General features: G+C 27.5%; 1 protein-coding gene across 1 annotated transcript in view; it reads left to right on the forward strand.

Moving 5' to 3' along the window:
• Nucleotides 1-24,082, forward strand: part of LOC136074331 (facilitated trehalose transporter Tret1-like) — a 41,929-nt gene that overhangs the window by 17,438 nt on the left and 409 nt on the right. Inside the window, exon 2 of the mRNA XM_065786637.1 lies at nucleotides 7,135-7,368. Coding sequence (XP_065642709.1) covers nucleotides 7,135-7,368 — 234 coding nt within the window. The remainder of the gene's footprint in view (nucleotides 1-7,134; nucleotides 7,369-24,082) is intronic.

Genomic DNA, 24,082 nt, shown 5'->3' on the forward strand with positions numbered 1-24,082 from the left:
CAAGATAGAAACAATCTACATTATGTCTTCCTCTTATATAATACTTTTCACACTTATTTCGCTTTGTTTATTGTAAATCATTAAATATTATCAAATTATTCTTATGAATATCAAGATCTTGAGGATTTGGTTTGTCTTCAGCTGTTTCAAAAAAACGTGCACTCTGCATCTGTTTTCTCATTTATATTTTTTGAAATGTTTGCATTTATAAGCTCGGGGTTTGCATTTAATTTTTCTGTTTTGTCTTGTAACTTAAATAGTTTAAGAATAATTTCTTTTGGTAATTTTTTTTCAAAAGATTGTTTTAATATTTTGTATTCTGGTTGAAAAAGAGATTTTCCAAAAATTATTATGGTCTGACCAAGCACGTCTCAAAAGTAAATTCAATAGTAAAGTAGTCTTTCCATAACCCGATTTTACAACAATAATTCCTCGTAAACTCTTAAGAAACAACTTATTATTATTTCTCTTATTGCTATTTGCATTCCATGACAAATCTATAATATCCATTTTTATATATTTAAGATTTTCATTTTTATATATAAAAATGTTAGATATTATTTTTCTATATATATAAAAATGTGCGGTGTACAAATAAAAACAGATACACTAAATATACAAAATGTTGTGAGTAAAAACAAAAGAAATATGCAACGTGGAACCTGTGTTATTTGTGAAAGAACAAAAACTAAATTCGTTTCAGCAAAAATAGGAGGTGATTTAGTAGGCTCAATTAATTCAGCAAGAAGTAAAATAAAACTACCATCGTCAAAGTTATTAGGTGAGATGCATTTATCTGGTATAAACTTTGCAGGTCCTGGTACTAGTTTAGATAAGCGATCAACTTCTACTGACGCACATAAAGAATGGAGTAAACCTGTAGATAGAGTTGATAATGTAGCTTACCATTACGATCTTGCTTATAAATACTTCGATGAGACAGCAAGAAATTTAGCTAATAAAGTTCTGATCGAAGAAATGGATGCTATAAAAAGTCCGACAATACGTGAAAGAATTGAACGAGGTATTATAAAACCTATTATATCATCTAAAGTAAAGTTTGGATTAGGTTCTTTGAACCCATATGAATTAGGTGTTGAAAAAAACTACCAACGATCAGTAAAAAAGACAAAAATAAAGAATTGAATCGGACTGACAAACTTGCAATCGAACTTCATAGGCCAGTTGTAAATCATTTCAGAAAATGAAAAGTTATTGTAAATGGAATCAATGAAATATGGGCTGCTGATTTAGTTGACATGCAATCTTTTTCCAAATTCAATGACGGTATAAAATACTTATTAATAGTGATAGATATTTTTTCAAAGTACGGATGGATTTTTCCATTCAAAAGTAAAACTGGAGTTGGTGTTGCTAATGTATTAAGTTCAAAAAATGTATTAAGTTCAAAAAATGTGGGTTGATAAAGGCTTAGAATTTTATAATAAGCATGTTAAAGCGTTAGATGTTAAGTTATATTCAACTGAAAATGAAGAAAAGAGTTAGGTAGTTGAACGTTGGAAAAGAACAATGAAAGATAAAAAGGTTTAAGTACTTTTCAGCTAATTCTACTAGAAAATATATTGACGTTTTAGATGAAACAGTAAATAAATACAACAACACAAAGCATTCTTCAATTAAAATGACACCAGTTGCAGCTAGCGATAAAAGAAATGAAAATATTGTTTGGTTAAATCTAAATGGAAATGTGCGATCAGAGTCCGTAAAACCAAAGTTTTCAATTGGTGATAGAGTTAGAATAGTTAAAAAGAAGGGAACGTATGAAAAAGGAGAAACACACCGAGACGGAATGAAGAGGTTTTTACAGTGTCCCAGGTTCAGTTCAAGGATCCACCAACATATAAAATAACTGACGATAATGATGGAGAAATACAAGGTACTTTTTATAAAAAAGAACTGCAAAAAACTTACCAAAACATATTTAGAATTGAAAAAGTTATTCGTAAAAAATCATTAGTAAAGTGGTTTGGACATCCTGATTCGTTCAACTCATGGGTTGATAATAAAGTATTTAAAAGGACATGCTTTCTTTTATGCTTAGATTTCACTTGTGAAATCAATTGAGCTAAAATCTAAGCAATGAGACTAGGAGATCACATTATAATTATTATTTCTTTGTTGAAATAATAATTAAATTAACACAATATCATGCTAGTGGAAGAGCCCATAATATACATGTTAAAAAATGGTGGAGATGTATCATACCTTTTAGCTCACACACTTTTTTTGAAAATGCTCTTTTTTTATGGGCTAGAATCCACATTTACTACTATAACAATTACTACTATAAATCTTATTACAAATTTTGTAAAAGTCACCTTTATAAAATTCAAAATAAAAATTTTTGGGCCCCAAAATTATGAAGATCTGATTTTTTTAGATTTACTTATAAGACCCCTATAGGTAAATCCGGAATTAGGTTTAAATATTTTACGTATAATCTTCTAGAATCAATTATTCTTGAGTTCAAATTAGTCGAAGTTTTATTTACTACTTATTTTATTTAAAATTTCACATATAAAACTGAATACTTTTGCGGTCCAAGTTCAGTTAATTGAGACATAAAATACATGCTCAATACATGATCAATATAAACTTGGTCTTTAATAATGATTTTTACGAGTTAAATGATGCATCCAATTTTATGTTACGAAAACTTTTTATGTGGTCTATTCTAAATGGTTATGTAATAGTTGGGTCTCCGCGAGGCTAGATCAGTGACAGACTCAGCATTTTTCATGTTTGAGATCTAACTTCCAGACATGGAGCAAACTCTAAACATTAGTATGCTTATACTATTGTCAAAAAACGATGCTTTGCAAAAAAATGCGATGATTGGAAGCTGGGAACAAAAAAACCCTAAAATTTCATCAATTCCATCTTGCCACAAGTGAGGGCAACAAGTTGATAAAATATGTTTTTGTATACACTGAACTAGACTTCGATAAATTTTAAGTTTCATAGTATTATCTCTTAGCGTTAAAAAACTTTGACCAAATAAAGTTTGTAACGCTTCTCAAGTTGAGGGGGGAGGGAGGGGGGGGGGGAGATTAATCTTTATATAGCTAAATTAGTGTTAAAAACTTGTTTTAATATTCATACACCTTAAAATACCTACTTATAAGGTTATATAAATGTGTGTATGTAACTTATTTTTTATATAGTGTAATTAAAACATGACGTATATTGAAAATAGTTCAAATATCATTTAAGAAAACTTATAGTTAGCTAAAGCTACCCTTTTGGATGCAGCTGTAAATGGAATGAACTTAACTGCAAGTAATAATTGGTCTACTTGACCTATTTGTAAAAGATTTAAAATTTATTTTAAAGAGAACTAAAAACAATGTCTTCAAATGAAATGATTCTTCTAATTGCTTATATTGATGTGGATAACTCTGCTCTTATCCTAACTGTAGTGTCTGGCAGGTGAACTTTGATATTTCAAATAGTAAAACAAAGAAAAAAGGATTGTCGCAATTAGTTGCATCTTTTTCAACTTCAAATGTTTGCATTAGGTTGCATAAAGCTTCAAGATGGTTAAGAAAAAAAAGATTAAGGTGTTTAACAATTACCAGAATACAATGGGTTTTAGTTAAAAAAATAAATTTAAACCAAAATTTTATACTATCATATACACAAAAACATTTAAGCTTTAGGTTTTTTTTATATGAATTATGAAGTACTTTTAAGAAATATAAAATAGAGCCCAGGAACTGCATAAAAATACCTTAAATTTGTAGTTGGCTGTAAGGCCTAACTCACAGTACTATAAAACTTGTTAAACAACAGACTGTTTACACAGGGAATTTGCTTGATTTCAAACATAAAGATCCGGTTTTTAAAAAGGTTTTGTGCAAGGTTAACTAAGTTTTATTAACGACCATTAAAATTGAAAATCAACTATTTAAATCTCTGAAGCAGAGCTGGGATGTCTTTGATGCAATCAAAAAAAACGGTGTAGTTGCGAATCAATCACCAGAATAATAGACACCTGGTTGGAAACATAGGCTCAAGTAGCACTCAAAATCTGCAGGAACTTGAGAGACCACAAAAAGTTAAGAAACACTTTAGATAAAATAAATTACTACAACCCTTTAAGATACCTTTATGCAAAAAAATATATGTTTCTAATAATACTTTAATCTATTTAAGCTTTGACTTTTGAGAAGCGCAGAAATTATTGTGAACTGGTGTTGCTTCCAGTTGAGTTTCTTTTAAAGAAAATCAGATTGTCAGGTAAAAAATCAATAAAACTGAAGCTACTCTACACGCCACATTTCGACAAAGACGTTTTGACACTTAAAATTCATTTTGTTTTCCCTAAAACCAGACAGGTTCTCCTACCGAGTAATAAAATAGTCAAAGAAATCAATAAAATGGCTGAAAACTTATCTCTTAGATGTAAAAAATTTAGAAATTAAATTAGCCTGATTTATTTTTCCACTAAAACTTTTTCCTTAGAATCAATAGAAACATTTTAAAACTGAAATCAAAATAATAACACTTTTTTTTGATTTTGCATAATAATAGAGTTTTATCTTGTCAAAAAATCAAATGTAATAATTTTTTAGCGGTGTCATTTTAAACCTTAATTTATCTTCATCGTTATTTTAAATTTTCAAAATTAAGAGTATTTATTGATATGTCATTATATTGATTCTGAGCCAACTGAAGAGGTGGTATTAGAATCATGTTAACCTATTGCTGACATTAGTCTTTATCACAGAGATCTCTGCAAAAAAATTGTGAAAATTTCTTATTTCACCTAATGGGAGATCTAAAAAGATGTAAGTATTCCTACTTCTTTTAATTAACAGAAGAAGGAAAAGCTGAAACCCTTTGATAACAGTTTTTTTTTTGATAAAGACTAAATCCTGGGTAAATTTTGATATTCTAGGCCATAGTTTAAAAAAATGCCTACAAAAAAGACTCCCTCCAACTTTTTGGATACAAAAAGTTTCAAAGCTTATAAAATCTGTCAAAAATGTTAACAACTCATCAGAACTTTATTTTCTTTGTCTTTAATAAACTTTATTTTCTTTGATTTTAAAGCAAAGTTTACTTATATTCTGAGGAAAAAGCTCAAAAAAAAAAGCCCTTGCCTTAGAAACAAAGGATCCGTAGTTCAAACCCCACCTCTGAGCAAGTTTTGCAACATCGGTTAGGAAGGAGGCATGAACTTTTAATAAAATGCTCATTTGATGTGCTCTGTGATAAAACCATAAGGACTTCTTGGGGACACTTAATTAAAATTCAAATAATAATAATAAAAAAAAACAACTCGAATTTGAATAATTTATTTAAAGTTTACTTTTAAATAAAATTTTGTTTTATTTTTAATAAAAAACTTTTTCCTCAACTTTATGCAATGATTTTTATATATGATCAATATATACTTTATCGAAACTTTTTAAATATGACAAAACTGTTACTTTCAGTGTAATTTTCATAAGTATATATATATATATATATATATATATATATATATATATATATATATATATATATATATATATATATATATTCATTAGTTTGACATCTAAATTTACTTTTTGTTAATTTACTGTTTACTTATATACACTGACAAATTAGTAGAACATGCGGGTAGTGCTGCTGCATCGACTTACAAATAGAAAAAACATGCAAGTTGTGCTACTATATCGATGGAAGGTATCTGTTTAAGCAAGCTATCTATCAATTTTAAAAAAAAATTTAAAAAGTATTTCTTGCAAGAATAAATAAAAAAATAAAAAAATTTATCCTCAAAGCATGACCTCTGCGCCACTCAACAGCCACTCCGTATAAAAGTTAGTTTTTAAAAAACATTATAGAATTAGCTAACACAAACACATATAATCTAAAAATATTACTGACATTTAATTTTTTATGTAAACCAGTAAAATCTAATATATATTATTTTCAGTAATTGAATTCACTAATTAATGTATTTTATAAAGTAATAAAACTTTATAACGTATTTTAACAACTGAAAAATGACGAATTGATTCTTGAATGCTAACTTAATATAGACCCTACCATTTTAAATTTCTCTTTCGTTTAAAAAAAAACGGGATTTTTCTGTTTTTAAAAACAGAAGATGTCATCATATGCAAGGAGAATTTAAAATGATAGGGTGTGTATTATGTAAGCATTTGAGAATGGGAATTAAAGCACCCTATAAGATATGCATTTCTTATAAATTTTTGTATTGTTTTTTAGGATACAGTTTTTAAATAAAAATTACTTAGCAAAGTTAAATTACAGCGTTAGTGTTTTACAAGTTTTATGTTTTAATATTTAATTTTCATTTGTAAATTCACAATTGCTTTGAAAAATATTAATGAAAGTCTAATTTGGTATTGCTATCCTTTTTTAAAAATTAAATTCAAAAATAAACTAAAAGATTTAAAATGAACAAAGGATGAATGGATCTTAATAGTTAAATAGAAGAACTAATGGGAGCTTGTGATTAGGTCTTAGAGTGGTTCTTTCAACATTAAATTACTTTGTTTTAATTCAAAGATAGAGTGGGAATTAAAGACACCAGTTATACAAAATTGATCATATTCATTGCTTATCAGTTAACTTAATTTTTCAGTCACAAACCCTTGAAAGCAATTTTTATAAATCTTATTATAAAATTAAAATTTATGGCAAAAATAAAACCATTGGTGTTTGTAATTACCCTATGTAAATGGGGTAACACATCAGGGGGCAATAACAAACACTGTTGGGTAATAACAAATAAGATGCTAATTGTAATAACTAAGTGTAAAAATTTTATTATGCAACAACAACAAAAAAAAGGAGTGGCTTTATTTCCGTAGAAGCTACAACAAAATGTTTCTCAAGAAAAAAGTTGCATAAATTTATCAGAAAAAATTAAAATCAAATTATACTAAACAAGATCCCCAGCTTCATTACACTGCTGCAGGTCTGGAACTGAGCATGGGATCCCTTCTCAGAAGGTAAAAAGAAATTTTCAAATTTATTTTTCTACAATGCTGTTTTGACCATGTTCGGAGTTACCCCACGTTCGCCATTTTAAATAATATGTACTTAAATTATAATTTTATTTTGTTATAGTAAATATTACATTTAATAGTTTAGATTTCGTTTGTGATTGCCGCATCAATCGGCAGTGTTTTTGCTGGGATTTTTATTGACAAGCTTGGTCGAAGATCAACTATTCTTATGACCTCAATTATCTCTTTATTGGGTTATGTGTTGCTAATAATTGGTTGTCCACAAATACAAAGCATTGAAGGTTTTTCAAATTTTATTACTGTATTTGGTTGCATCTATTGTGGTATTGGAGTTGGTATGACCTCTCTTGTAGTACCGGTAAGTTTTACCAGTATATTTTGTATTAAAACTTATTTAAGACTTTTAAAAATTAATGAATTTAAGTTTTTTGTATATACTATATATTTATATATATATATGTATATATATATATAAATATATAGTATAATAATATATTTTATATGTTTGATAGTACATATTTTGCAATCAAGCAATGTTTTGAGTTTTTATTTTTAATAAAACTCAGAAATAGAGAACTTTAAAAGGAAAACATTGCAAAGAGAAAAACAGTTACACAACCAAACAGCAACTTTACCGAACACGATTTACAAATTTCTTAACTACAAGTATAAGCTTAAACTTTATTAACTTTTACTTTTTTTTGACTATCCCAAAATCCCTGGAAATTTCGGGGACTTATCCCAAGATTTCAGGGTGGTCATTTTATACAAAGTTGCGGGATCCCAGGATTGTTATCCCTAGGTACTAGTTGCTAAGTTGTTGTACTTTAAGTTATTTTACAGAAGTTTATAAAATTTTTTACATTAAATGGAAAGGAAGTTTTGTTTTAAAATCTTTAAAAAAATCCAGATATCTTTTGGCTAGTTTCTAATTTTTAAGGCTTTATTTTTATCCAATAACAAATACATGTTTTATTTAAATTAATTAAATTAGATTTCACGAACCTCAAGGATCGCAATATTAAAATTAGTTTTTTTATTAAAAAGCGAAAAAACCTTTGTATTGTTAAGTACTTAATTGAACAATGGAATCTTTTTTAGGTGTATGTTAATAGTTATTTAAGGTGTTTGTTGCACTTTGTGTTTAATAGTTGTTAAATATGTCATTTTAAGTCTTGCTCTGCTTATTGCAAATACGCCATATTAATTAGGTATTTTAAAAGTGTTTACAGCTTTAAATGAGTGAATAAAGAATCTTCCTCTCACTCATGCTTATTACAACCTCGTTTATTTAAAACATAAATTTTACTTTAACACTGATTGCAATCACAAATATGTTTATACCAAAAAATTGCGAAAGATTTATTACAGCATTTGCTTTAATTATATAACAGATTTTGACAAAAAGTTTGTTTCAATGATAAATAATAATAATATTAAAAAATTAATTAGTTAACATAATTAATAGCATAAATTTATGCAATTGATTTTATAAATGATCAATATATACTTTATCGAAACTTTTTAAATATGACAAAGCGGTTACTTCCGGTGTAATTTTCATAAATAGTTATATATATATATATATATATATATATATATATATATATATATATATATATATATATATATATATATATATATATATATATATATATATATGTTAGTTTGACATCATAATTTACTGTTTACTTATATATATGCTGCATTGAATTACAAGTAGATAAAACATGCAAGTTGTGCTGCTATATTGATTGAAGGTATCTGTTTAAGCAGGCTATCTATCAATTTAAAAAAAAAAAAATTTAAAAAGTCCTTCTGACAAAAATAAATAAAAAATAAAAAATTTTTACCAAAAAGTATGACCTCTGCACTACTCAACAGCCACTCTGTATAAAAATTAGTTTTTAAAAAATATTGTGAAATTAGCTAACACAAACACATATAATCTAAAAATATTACTGACATTCTAACTACTGCAATATCATTCTGCCTTCTCTACGCTATCTTTCTAACTCGACTTCTTCTGACTTTCAATCTACTTTTCACTTACAGAGGCCATATTACCAAGGCCCGCATCGACGAGTTCAGCTTACTAAAGAGCATTATAACCTGCTTCACAGACCAAAATCACATGCTTTTGGTCTAGGAAGCAGGTTATGATGCTCTTTAGTGAGCTGAACTCGTCTTTGCGAGCCTTGGTAATGTGGCCTCTGTATGGCATCTGGCTGGAAGAGGACAAATCACAATAACAGTTTAATCAACTTCTGATTTTTACATACATTATAATACATCGTAAAATATGTTTAATGCTAACTTAAAAAAAAGCCAAATGATAACTTTTAATTTCAAAATATAATAAAGCCCCATTATAAAACTTATTAAACCCTACATAAAAGCGTACGTACTTTTCGGACGACCCCTAAAAAACAAATCAACACTAGAAGTCAACGATACTTTTTGGTCTAAAAAATGATAATAAATTACCAGCAAGTTGAACAGGATAGTTAGCATTTCAAGGATAACCTAAAAATAGCTATAAAAACTGAATACATCACATAGGTAGACAAATTTTTCTTAAGATATTAACTCTCAAACTAAATAAGCGTTTTTAATCTTGTTCTGTAGATATTTTTTTTGTTTTTGCTTTACTTGAGTATATTAGATTTTTTATTTTTTGTCAACTATAAGCTTTATTGACTAATATTTATTATTAAATACTCTTTTTTAATTAATAATTTTCCAATATTAATATAAGATTTATAAAATCCTTTAATGTAATAAACCCATTAATATAATTCTTTAATCATTTAAGAGTATAAATAATAATTAGACCTAATAATTGATACCATGAACTCCGAACCAACGGCCAGGTCACAGGGATGGACGTAGGTGTTTAGTTTACCCCTCCAAAAATAGTTCTCTACGCCATGTTGTAAGTGACATAACTACGCCTGCTGTGCAAACAAACAAAAAAATTAAAAGGGAGGGGGTACCAGGTAGGGGTAAAATAGGTTTTCTGCGATTGCAGAGAGAAACCCATATCTTAGTTTTATTTGAGTACACGATTCAAAACTAAGTTAGCTAGTCATAAGGTTGTTTTTAGCATTTTAACTACTACAATCTCTTAATATGGTAAAAATTAAGAAACATTTAAGAACATAGCTTGACTCGAATAATTTTTGCCAGTTTCCAATAAACACAGAAAAAATAATGATGCTAACATTCAAAAAGCGCTTTATTTTGCACTCTTCTTATCATGATTTAACAATTGTATAATTTTTTGAGAATACTTTAGTAAATCCTGATACAACGGCGTACATTTGCAACAAATCAAATAACTGCAGCAGATGCTGCAAAGTCAACAGTGTTTAATGTTAACAAATCAGATTGCTACTTTTCTATTTTCTCGCGATTTTCTATGATTTACATTATAAGTTTTGTAAAATAACTTTTCATCTCAATAACTCATCCTCTGCAAAGCATAGTTTTTACAGTAAACCTCTTTCAAAAAACATTCTCTAACAAAAAAAAAAAAAAAGATCAGCATTATATTTGTGCTGATGGTAAAAGTCATTATATCAGTATTTATATTTATTTTTTTATTGATAAATATTAAAAATATAACAATTATAATCTCTAATTTTAACAATAATATACGTAACTTGATTGACAATATGTAACCTGATTCATAAATTCTGACAATTTTAATAATAAAAACTTAAAAAAGTAATTGTTTGTAAAATATTTGCTCTTACAGTTAAGGTTGCATCATGCTACAAAACAATTAACAGGAGCATAAGTTTATTAGCATTGCTTGAGTAGTATGTGTTATGTTTTAATTAGATTTAAAAAGCTATTTGCACTCATACAATTACTAATTTTATCCATGAAAAAGGTCATATGGAGTTCAAATGTATTCAAGAAAAGTTAACTGATATTGTTTCAAGAAAACCAAAGTGTTGTATTTTTATATTCTTTTTAATCCCTTTTTTTACTATTATATGATCATAACACATAAGTCTATGGAGTCCAACATTCGTACTTTATATTAGAAAATATTTGCCGGATTTTCCTATAAGATTTTAGTGTGAATTGATGCTTAACACCTGAGTTATTACACATTTCAGATGATAACATTTTTTTTTTAATCTAAAACGTTATTAGTAGCTTTTAGTAAACTTTGATGACAATCGAATCTACTCTTTTCATTGCATTTTGTTTACAATAAATATTGTTGTCTTGACATATATAAAGACTATAATTCATTGTAATATTCATTCAAAATATGTCTAATGAACTTTTTTATTTTGCATTGAAATTAACAATTTTGTGCAAAAATTTATTTAATTAAAAATGCCTGGCAATACAACTTTTTTTAGATACCTTTGCAAACATAATTTTCTGTTTTTGTTTTTAGAGGGTTCTAATTCATTCAATGGCATAATGATAGTTAGGAATGAGATCAGATTTCTCTTTAATATGATTTCAATTACTCTAACTACAACAGAAAGTAAATATGCTCTCCTCGCTCAGTATTCTTCTTCTAATATTTAACCTAAACTACTTGCCTTCTACTATCTTTTCAGTTAGCGTATTTCTGACTTTTTTGCGACAAAAAATACATTGCAAATAAGAAAAAAACAGGACTTGAGACAAATTGGCCAACAAATTAAAAAAAAGTAAAAAAAGATTTTTTTACTAATAAAATACCAACCTTTTTTATTGATTAAAGAAACAAAAGTAGAAACTAATTATGTCATGAGTTTAAATAGCACGAGTTTTTATTAGTAAGGTTCGTCCTTATATATTTACTTGAAATTGATTTTAATCTTATTTAGGTAGGATTTGTTTAATACATATCATATATATACTTATAAAACCACGGCTTACTACAAAAAGGTGAAACAAAAATAACTTAATTTAATAAAGTATCATCTTAAAAAATATTTTCCCTAATCAAGAACACTTCATAAAATCTTCTCAAAAAACGCAACTTAAAAGTTAGCTAAAACTGCTTTCATAACATAAAAATTTTTTTTACCAATTGAAACCTCTATAAACCTCACTACAGGTAAGCGTATTTGATTATATAAAAATAGCAAAGAAAACTTTCAATGAACATTGGTACAAGTACAGAAAGTCATTTTTATCCGAGTTATCAAAAAACTCTACAAAACTGTTTTTATGTGGAAAATTAAAAAAAGGAAATATACAAATCTTATTTATATTTATTAATTAGATGGTTCTAGGGTGAAAATATAGCGATTATCGTAAATATTAATTTATAGTTTTTAAGTCAGTTTTGTAAAAAATTTATTGGCTTTTCAACCATATTTAACATAATAAGGGTTTAATTACAAAAAAAGTAAAATATTAGTTTTTGTTGATAAGAGTAAAATAACACTACTTAGTGATGAGCACAGCTTCCAGTTTTTTAGTATAAATATTAACTTAAGAACTAGATTTTGAATCTGGTCAACAGTGAAGTTGTAGCGTTAGCAGAAATAGCAGAAATATACTATATCAAGAATGCTATATACTTTATCAAAAATATTTTCTAATATAACACAAATTGGAAATTTAAAAGTTTTGATTAGCTCTAGTAAAGTTATCGCTAGAGGTGTTGTCAATTGATTTCATGGTTTACCATTGAATGTGTTGACTTTTTCTTTAATTGTGTTTTTTGTTTCATAAGTTTTCATGAAATTTAACTGTTTTATCTGTTTCTCTCAGAATTTATAAGAAAATATTATGAAATTATTTCATTTATTATAATCAACCATGACAAGAAAGTGTGTCAATAACCCGGATTCGTTTTGTTATATCTGCGGCAAAGTGCTATTGGTTTCACAGAAATGTATTATCACACCAGTGATCAATTAAGCTTACCATTTGTACTTTGATTGTAAGTAGGGAAATCAAGAATAATACTGGGCTCCTCAAATTTCTTGTAGCACAGGGATTTCTAACCGGTTACATGGCAAAAGCAATGCTACTCGTGTTACCCATGATTTGGAGGGAGCTAACTTATCATATTTATCATATTTCTCAAAATGAACTTAATAATCTGGTTTAAAATATAGGACTATTTAAGTCAAGACTGAGCTATTAGGATCGAGGTTGCAATGGTGGAGTCTACTTCAAGCTGATGTTAGAATAAGTGTAATCACAGCAGACACAGTCCGTTTGAACTGTACTTTTCAATGGAAAAGACAAGTTGGCTGTTGTTGTAATGTGACTGGTTTAATGGATGAACTAAAGACTCAGTTAGCTTACAAAGAATAGAGACTGTTTATAGACTCATCAAAGACAAGTCTCAAGGCTGTACTCCTTCCTACACAACGGAAGCACTCTACCATCAGATCCCATTGCTAATACAGCCGGATTGATCGAAACACATAACAATATGAAGCTACTTCTAGCCAAAATTAACTAAGAAGAACACAGAATGAAGTAAAAAAAATAAACTATGAAGAACATCAGTGGCAGATTTAGAATGAATAATGAAGTAAACTATAAATTTTAATTTTATGAAGCTGCTTCTTGTAATACCATAAAATTTGCTGTCACAGATGCTGGAAAAAAAACAGTTTTAATCTGCTTTAAAAATAATATTGTTGAGATACAAAAAGTTGGGAACTAATGAGCTACAGCCCCAAGCCCTTTGAAAAAGTCCCTCCAACCTGTGACCTTATTTTTATAAAAGGTACTTTTTTTTTTGTATTCTTCTCAGTTTTTTTTATAACCAATTTCGTTGAAGCTTGAGAGGCGTTTAAAATAAAATAATAAAACTAGAGTTTTCTATTTAAGTTTCATATTTAATTTATATTCGGTTCCATTAAATCAAAAAATTTGATCTTTAACCATTGGTCTATTTTGCGTTGTATAAGATTTTGAGTTGTATTTAGTTACAACAGAAGCAACACAATATGAGCAATATAGACATTGTTATTGCATTTAAGCATGGAAAAATATAAAAAAAACAAACACAAAACTCATGAAGGAAACATTAACAATCAATATAACACGGTATGTTAAAGACCTTTTTAATTTTACAAACCAAGAAATAATATCACGTAATTTATGAGCACAATATAAAGTAAATAGAAAAAAACTTCAAGTATTGTCACTCAATTACAAAAACATTCAAAACGAGATGAATTTGGTTGCATTGTGGAAATATCAAAACAACAAGCAAAAAAAAAAGTTCGAACAGTAAATAGAAGAATGGTAAGAGCAAGTAAATATGAAAGTTGTTACAAAGCCTAGTTTTTTATTTTTGTATGTTTATATATTTAAGTTACCTGGTTAATATTTAACTTCTTAATATTGGTTATATATTTAAGTTAACAAGTTAAGTTCTGTATTGCAAAATTTAAATCGGACTGTTGGGATACTTATATATGGCAATTAATAATTAATAAAGCAACTAATAAAGGCAATCGTTTAATTAAAGTTAAACCACGCTTTAAGTTCAGGTTGTCGTGAAAATAACTTTTGTAAATAAGTTTAGAGTTTTCTATACTAATTCAATCTATAGCATTTTCTGAAATTACCTCAGAAGTGCAAGACATACCTGAGCTGGTTATTTTTGAACTTTTCTGAATGGTTTGAAGAGTATGAAACTTTTAGGCATAACTATAGTTAAAATATTTAGTGTATCAGTCAACAAATAGTGTATGCTGTGACACAAACTATTTATAAATGCCCATCGAGTAGTTGACTTATGCACTACAACAAAGCAGGTCGGAACCCTCAATATAATTAACTGTTGCCGAATATTCGGCCAAATATTCGTGGCATCTCTAGTTTGAATAGTACGCGTTCAACTACAATATACGCTACGTTATGAGATTTTTCATCGATGCAACTTCAAATTGCTTTCAACTTGTGAAAATATGCGTTGAACATTAAACTATCGTTAAAGTAGCAAGTGTTTGGCGCACATTTGTAATTAGTAAGAACAACCCAATAGTTCTGAACATGCAAATTGAAACTTGTATTATCTGGAATTTGTCATTTTTTCTGCAACGAGCTGCTGGAGTTATATTGTGATAGTGAATACATGAAACTAGGGAGAGCATGTTAAAATTCCGAAAATGTTGTTAAATAAGATGGATACCATATTAAAAATGTTGTGAGCCGAGCCAAGTGTGAAAAGATGGATCAAGTATTTTTAACGTTTTTATCAAGTTTTGTTGGTTTATCAATATGAACTGTGTACAAATATTCAATTGACAAACTCTCACTCTCCAAATTAATTTTTTCTTGTTTTAATTGTATTCAGTATTCATTGGAATTGAGTTTCTTGTTGGGAGCAGGTTGGAATTTTGCATTAGATTATAGTGGTTTAAAATCGGCGTCTCCAGTTTTAATGTCTACCCAAAGCTCTTTTAGGTTTGCCACATAGAATTTAAAACATGGTCAGACATTGCATTAGTTCTGTCTCTACATTATCAAATACAGGTTTATAACTTTTGAATCTTTTTTCATGGTAAAACGGAAACATAAAGTTGACACTGGGTTACTTCGACAATACAGACTTTTTAATGTTTTGATGTCTATACTTTTTGAACTTTTGTCTGCGGACAATTTTTTAACGAGAGTCAATTCGTATATTAAATTCAGCGAGGCGTTTTTCGTAACTGTCATTATTAGCATCAAACACGGCCAAAATGTGAAAACGGAACAATTTAAAGCACTTGAACTTGTTGAAAATATATGTTGTTACTTAACTTAATATTTTTAATGTGTATTCCGTTTCACGATACAAATAATCTTTTACCAAATTTAAGAAAACCTCAATCATTTTATAGAGTTTCATTTAATGCTTTTTTAGAGTTTTTTTTTTATGCTGAAATGCTTCAATGTCATTTTTTGTTTTAGTTCCGAAGATCCATCGACCCTAATATTTATTCGTTATCTTTATTTAAACGTCTATTAAAAGCAAATTACTAATAATTATAAAAAGTTCATACTTTGCAATAGAATTGAATCCAATCATTTCTTGCAACTATTTCATAATTGTCGAGAAAATATTTTTGAAAGGATTTTGATGCGCTTAAAAGCAACTGTTGTGATACTTGCGCATACACGGACTCATTTTAAGTTAAAGTAGATTGCTGCATATTGAAAAAAGCTCTCAAATTTTTTCTAAATCTCTTGATTACACGAAATGCGCAAATATAAAATTTGATTCCTTTGAAGTGAAAGACTATCAACTCGATGTTTTGTAAATTTTTGATTACAAAATTACTACTAATTAAACTTTATATTGACTGCTGATTTAAATAGATTGGTAAACAAACTCAACATTTTTGTTTGATTTTCCAGCCTGCACATTAAGTTATAAATTGCATTTAAAACTTGTTTGAAAACGCATTATTCTGATATGTAATTATGATATGATGCATAACTAGTTTGATTCATATCTAATTCATTTTATGATTGTGATATGAAATACTATGTGAACCCTTTGTTTTTTTTCTTCATTTTTTTTTGAAATGAAATATAAAATATAAGTCTTTTATTATTTAATAAAAATAGTTTAATTAAAACTATTTCTTTTAATTTTTTTAATATTTAACTATAATTTTACGATAAAATATCACGGTTTATAATACCAACTTATGATAAAAGTCAAATATTGCTAATAATAATGCCGACCACGTTTCTGTAGCTTCTTTAAGTGGAGCCAAAATTTCTACTGCTCCCTCGATTAATTTCCACTGTGATGCACTGATGGTCTTTGAAGAAAAAATATCTTCATTTGCACATAAGCTGATAATTGCACTCTTTAGATGTAGGACAGAAGCCATGCAATGGCTTCTGTCCTACATCAGAAGCCATGCAATTCTTTTTAGAAAGAATCCAGCTTTCCTTCAATTAAGATATCTGTGTGTCTGCCTGGGAACTGTTGGACATGGGGTGTCCAGTGATGTATTTTCCAATTTTCGTCAATAGCATGAAAAGTCCAAGAGATGTAGCTGTCCTGAGCTCTGGAAGTTCAAAGGTCATAAGTAAATGTGGCACTTTTTAGATTTGGCGTAATCTCCGTTATTATGCTCTTCATTCCAGCTTGAACTTTCTCTTGACCGAATTGAAAGCTTTCTTGAATATGTTGTTCTGTGATGAAGGCTCAGTTTAGGGTTTGCAATGTCAAACAATTTCTTGAAACCTCTTCCTTCGACTGCTGAAAAGGATGCCAGATCAGTGCAAAAGTAATCCAGCATTGCAGAGTCAAACTGTTTTTGAATGGAATTGTCATTGTCATATTTGGACTTTGTTTCAAGCATTTCGACTACGGTTTGTTGTTTCTTCTTAGGAGGAGGAAGAAGAGAGTCGTCAGTTTTTTCAGAATACTTAACCTAATCTTGGCTGTTTTTTTTTGAGGTGACGATGAAGTCCGCTTGTGTTTTCATCTTGTGTTTTCAAAGACTTTTTGCATGCCTTGCATTCAGCACAGTCACTTGTTTTTTTAAAATATCTCACAGTCACTTGTTTTTTGAAATTATTAAGCATTTTGTAAATTATAATAATTTTTAATTTGGAAAATAATATATTATTCAAGTCTTGTTCTACTTCTCGCCAGAATTTTCTATTTCTCGTTTCTCACGAGAAGTCCCATTTCTCACATGAAACGAGAACGAGACGAGATCTCGCTCATGGGTAATTTTTGGTACTGGTTACGTAATATGGATTACATTGGTGAATTTACATATATGTAATAAACAAAGCCAGAAAACTTCAACACAATCAGGCAAACCAATCACAAGATAGTTATCGCAGCATACAAAAAACTTATGCTTTGAGAAAAATACAAATAAAGATTTTTCATGAGAAAAATAGAAAATATATACAGAAAATTATAGCAAAGCAATAAAACTTAAACATTGTTGAAAATACAGGAAAAATAAAAATGTGAAATTCAAAGACAATTTAAAAAGTATTCAACCAAAACAGAATTATTCAATCAATATTAAAAATATTTAATATTATGACACAATATAACTACAATATCATTAAATTGAAATTTTTAAAAAAATAACAAAAAAACTTTAACCTAAAACACTCTTGCTTCATAAGATGAAGGGCAATGCTTTCAAATAACAACATCAAAACATAACTTCAACATTGGAAACAGGTAAACCAGCTAATGTATTAATATTATAATCATTTTGTTGTATCAGTATGTTAAGATACGAAATTCATTTGCTACATTTTTCATTTTTACATCAGCTACTCTTCGGCATGCGATATGAACTTTACCTTGAGTACCATTAAATGATTTTACGTTTATAGGAGGAGGTAACTTAATTAGACCACAAAATTTTTCTAAAGCAGAATGACCTTTTTCTATCTCTCTCATAGCAACAACAGTTCTATAATTTATTTCAAATGATGACATTCCTGAATCTTGCTTTTCAACATCTTTGCTGGAATAAAAAGACTGTTTCCAATCGCAAAAAGGTGTTATACAAAAAAATGTTAAAAAATTAGCCAATCCTTTCTTTTTTGATAAATCAGTTGAGATTTCAATTGAACTATCATGGCATTGTGGACATGTTCAATTAAAATAATAATTGATTTTGAAATGTCTGTTTAAATAAATAAAAAACATGAAGGTAGTTCATTTGAATTATTAATTTGTACATTACTATTAATACGGCATTGTGCTACTTTTTTTTGAAGATGTTGACGTCAAGATTTTAAACTTTGTTTCAGTAAAATTAGTGATTTCCAATTATGAAGTCAAAATATTTGTATTGCATACTGATGATACTGTAAAAAACTGATTTCCCCTTATATATATATTTTTTAATATTCTGCTACAACCTGATTTCCTTCTTAGATTTGAATCATATTTTCTTTTTACCTTAAAAAAATACACTGATGAACGAGGCTAGCAAATAAGGTAGACCACGAGGATTATAGTTTTTCTATAAGTTACAAATCTAAATATAATAATTGTTCTGAGAAATCATGGTTTACTCAGTTTAATAAACATGAAACAGTTGCTGAAAGAAATAGTTATCAATAGCTGATTCCAGTCTATATGGTGCAAAACTCTAAAGCATTTATTTTCTGACATAAACAACCCGTTGCTAAGGCAGTTGCATGTAATTTAGTATCATTCATGCAATTGTAGTAACTTAGTAATTGCAAAAAATTTGTAAAAGCTCTTCGTGGTGCCCCTTTCCATGCAATGCCCTAAGCACGTGCTTAGTGTGTATAATAGTTAATAGGGTACTGCCTATATTCAGTATTTAATTAGTTTTTGCAACCTTTATTTTATTTTATTCAATACCTTATTAACTTTTGCAACATATTACTAATATAGGTTTTTTAAATGTGTTTTATTCAGAATCCTATTTTTGGAACTTGTACAAAACCTGAAATTGAAATTGAAAACTTGAAACTTTTAGGGTGTGCTTTTTAGCAATTACTTGAGGGACTGTAGTAGAACTACAAAAAACTAAGTTTTAAACAAATATCTTAAAAAAGAAATGGAGTTTTTCTTTTTGTTTTAACTGCTTTTAATTAATAAAATGTTACTTTTTACACTATTTTTTCTATTGGATATCTGCTAAAAAAAGATATTGACAAAAAAAAATAAAATAAAAACAAAAGCCCTTTCCAAAACATATGGTTTAACTCATTTAACAATTTATTTACAATTGAAACATATATTAATTACTTAGATATTAAAAGAAAGGTTTTACTCATTTGATTTTCATCTGATAAATCTCTTTTCATTGGGAGTGCAACTGTTAGGATAAACCCCTTTAGTTGAGTAATTATTAACTCTCGTTCTTCTTTTTCATTATTCACTTTATCCATTTTATTTTAAGAAACAAAAGTAAGTTTTTTAAAAATTGTATTAAATAAACTGGTTGACTTTTGTTAACCAAAGATTTCAGATTTTTATGTCAAAACACGTGATTTGGTTGACTTTAGTCAACCAAATTTTATATTTTGACAAAAAATCTAAAAATGAAGGTCATTTTTGAATAGTTTAAGTAAATGCCAGCTAATAATATTAATGGTACAAATAACAATGATGAAAACAAAATAACAATCTGAAACAATTAAAGGAATGATAAAATAGTTTTATAATAACATAAAATCAGTATTCATTTTTGAACTTCAACAAAAATAATAAAAAGCAATTGAAAACTGCTTTTTAATAATACTACTTGTTACTATTTTTGATTAAAATTATTTTTGATTATTACTTTTGATTATTACTGCTTGTTACTACTCTATAATAAACCATTCAATTAGTGACACAAAACCGCATATACAACATTGAAATGTTTATTTGTTTAGTGCCACACACAGCAATAAGATATTGTTTATGAGTTTAATTGTATTTTTCAATGTGAGTTGAAAATAAAACTAAATCTACCTTAATTGAGTTGAATTCAAGTTTTTCCATAACTGTTGGCAAATGATTAATAAAGTAAATTTAAATTTATGGAAGTTTACTAAATAAAAACGATATTTCAACAGTAGGCAAACTAAAATAAAATAATGGGTGAACTAAAACCAATGAAATAAATAAATAAAAAATAATCTTTTTTTTTTAATATTTTTGTTTAATAATTATGTAATAAACACAAATTAAAACCTTCAAGTCTTTGAAATTTTATAACAAAAATATTCTTTAAACTCCAAGCATGTATAAATAAATAAAGCTCCAAGCATAAATATAGTTGCTAGATAAATAAATCAAAATAAATGAACAAAGCTCCAAGCATAAATAAAATAATATACAAAATAAGTATAAGCATTATTATTAATAGTTATTATTTTAATAATAATAACATTTCAACTAATGCTACTCTTTAAGCTAATACTACTCATTAACCTAAACTTCCAGTTTGTTTATCATAAACTAGCTAGAAGTAAGTTAAATATTTGATTTTAAATCTGATATAAAAGTTTATAAAATGTAGCTCTCACACATACATATAGATATAAAAAAAAAATAATAATGTCATAAGACTATTACGATATCACTCCTGCCTTTATCAAAACACTATAGTATTACAATTATTATTATTAGTATTAACTACATATTAGAAACTTTTATAATTAAAGTTATTATTTGTAACTTATTGATAAAATATTTAATAAATTTTGCACACTATTTATTGATAACTATCAATATAATGCATTTATAATAAATAAAATTTACATTATATATTTCATAAACTATGTGATATACTGCGTTAAATTAAAACATGTTTGCTTAGTTAGTTGTTACAATATTATATTAATTGTTGTAAATATTATTATATAATAATAGTATTTACAAAATATTTATAAAACTAAATTCAGGTAAAACTAATGGTAATAACACTCCTAAGAAAAATAAGTATGGTAACAGCATTTTTTAAAGTAACTTTAGTTATACGAAGTAAAACTTTCTTAACTTCCTTACTTATCATATTTGCTCAATTATTCAAATAAATTTGGGTGTTAAACCCTATTTGGTGACCATTGTCCTGAGGCACTATAAGAAAAAAAATAAAGCTATAAAAACGCTTTAGGTGACTCTTTTCTTTCTTTTATTTTCTCTTATCCTATCATTTTTATTTCTCTTATCCTATTTTTTGCCATTCAAACAGATTTATCGCTCTTTTAACAAAAATCTTAACTTAAATATTAACGCAATATTTGAGGTGTACCACCTTGTTACCTGTTTTGTAAAATGTGACCATACGTTAACTGACAATTTAAAATAAACTTTTTGTCCCAGAAATTGCATGCGTTTTCCAATCAATCCAGTTTTCTTTCAAAATGGCATATATGAATCTAAATCTTCAGAAGATGCACGTGCTGATTTCTTTTTTTTTTTGTGCGTCGTTTTAAACAATAAAACAAAATATTACTAAAAACTAAGAATTTTATTACTATATATTAAAATTGTTAAATGTTGTAAACATAAATTATGTTTAAAATAAAAAGGTGAAAAAACTGAAATAGTAAAGACAGTCAGGAAAAAAAACATATTTAATATTGAAACAATAACACAAGCAATGATAAAATGCAAATCTACAGAAAAAGAGAATAAACGGATCAGATGACCTAACTGACGAAGAAAATTGTAAAAAAAAGATTATATACAGCATTAATGCATTCACAAAAAAATACGACAATATAAAAATGTACTATATTAAGAAAAATAAAGTTGCTTTAAATAAATTTTCGTTTTTCGAAATTTTTTTTTTAGAAGTTACTATTCCTTTGACCATAACCTCGGAGAGGTTATGGTCAAAGACTATTTCTTTAACCATAACTTCGGAGAGGTTATGGTCAAAGAAATAGTCACTTCTAAAAAAAAATGTTCTAAAAGGTTTGCTATAATAACTTTTGAGAAATTTTGTGAACTATTTTGTTGTTTTGCGCAATAAAAAAGTACTTACATTATACAAATAATATTATATGAGTATATTATATGAATGAGTTCTATAATTTTGGACTTGCAAAAAATATTGACAAACTAAGTGACTGTTATAATATCTTGATGGTAGTTGCTGCATCAGAAAAAGAAAATTATTTTAATTTGTATATTACTTTGTTTTATAAATACAAAGTAGAGGAAACTTACAATAACTCTGGGCAACTTTATGTTTCATCAGCTGCTGTAGTTATTTGACGTCTAAACAACTTTTTAGAAAGATGCATAACAACATTCTAAATGATCCGGAAACTTCCGAAACCTTAGTATTTTAAAACACACTTGTTTTACCTACAAATGTTAAACAACGCAGACGACCTAAAGGTAAAAAAAAAAGCGTAATAAGATTGATTCCATTCTGTTCTTGCGGAAAAAAACAAGATAATGATCATCTTGTGTTTTTTGACTGACAAGAAAACGGCTTTGGTGGTATTGCTTCGCAAAATTATAATTAGGCCTAAATGTCTAAAAGAAACTTATAATCAAAGAATTAGACACCCAAGTTTTGATATTATTTTGATATCGTCTTTAACATTACCTGCATTTAACAATACCTGCCGTGTGAGAGATGTAAGTAGTAGTACTTGGAAAATGGTAACTCTTGCTTGGAATCGTGATGTGTGCAATATGACAATGATGTGCAGTATTAAACGCAATAGGTGTTTGACGTATTTTCACTTTCATTGTCAGGGTTTAGTAAATGAATATATATATAAAAATTTTTTTTGCAGTCATTGTACCAGAATTAGTTGAATTTCTACTATAGTCATTAATAGTGCCGCAGGAAGGTCAAGAAAGTAGGTGTGGGGAGGGGGACTTTTTTTTACATTCAAAAAAAATTAAAATTCAAAAAAAGTATACTTTGAGAAATTTGGAGGAGGATGGGAGCTATTGCCCCCTCCTCCCACTGTTCCGACACCAGTTCTCATATAATCAGTGTACTTTGTGCCGCGACCATAAATTTTAGTAATGTAACTTCTAGATTTGGTTGGTTTTTAACGAACGCTGAAAAATCCACACATTTTTAAAAATGCAATGAAAATAAAAATTTTTATTTTTATTTTACACGCATCTTAAAATATAAAAATATTGATTAAACTTTGTTGAATTTCATTATAGTATCTCAGTAAAAAAAAAATTAAATATATAATTTATATTTTATATTACAAATTCTCCTTAAATTAAAATTTTATGCAATGCAAAACTTTTTAAGCCCCAACCTAATCTGATTGGACAAATATCCATAGAGGTTATTCGTCCATCTGGTCGAAATAATATCACCATTCTTTTTATTTCTTCTTTTAACTTGTACTAACTTGTAATTTATTTGTTTCTTTTTTTCTTTATTTTTTTTATCTTTCATTTGTTTGCATTGTTTCACCTTCTTTTTACATAAACTTCTTTTTATTCTAGCTTTTTATTTTTTCGTTTCCTTATTTACTTTTTTTAATTTCCTTTTCATTGCTAAAATAACACCTCTGCCATTTAAATTAATACCTCTTTCACTTTAATTACTTTGCCTTTGCCTCAACTCTGAACTAATGAATATAAAGAAAATCATACCAATAGCTTTTTTGGTTTTTAATTATTCAATTTTCAAGCA

This window comes from Hydra vulgaris, chromosome 01, assembly GCF_038396675.1.
Source record: "Hydra vulgaris chromosome 01, alternate assembly HydraT2T_AEP".
Taxonomy (NCBI): Eukaryota; Metazoa; Cnidaria; class Hydrozoa; order Anthoathecata; family Hydridae; genus Hydra; species Hydra vulgaris.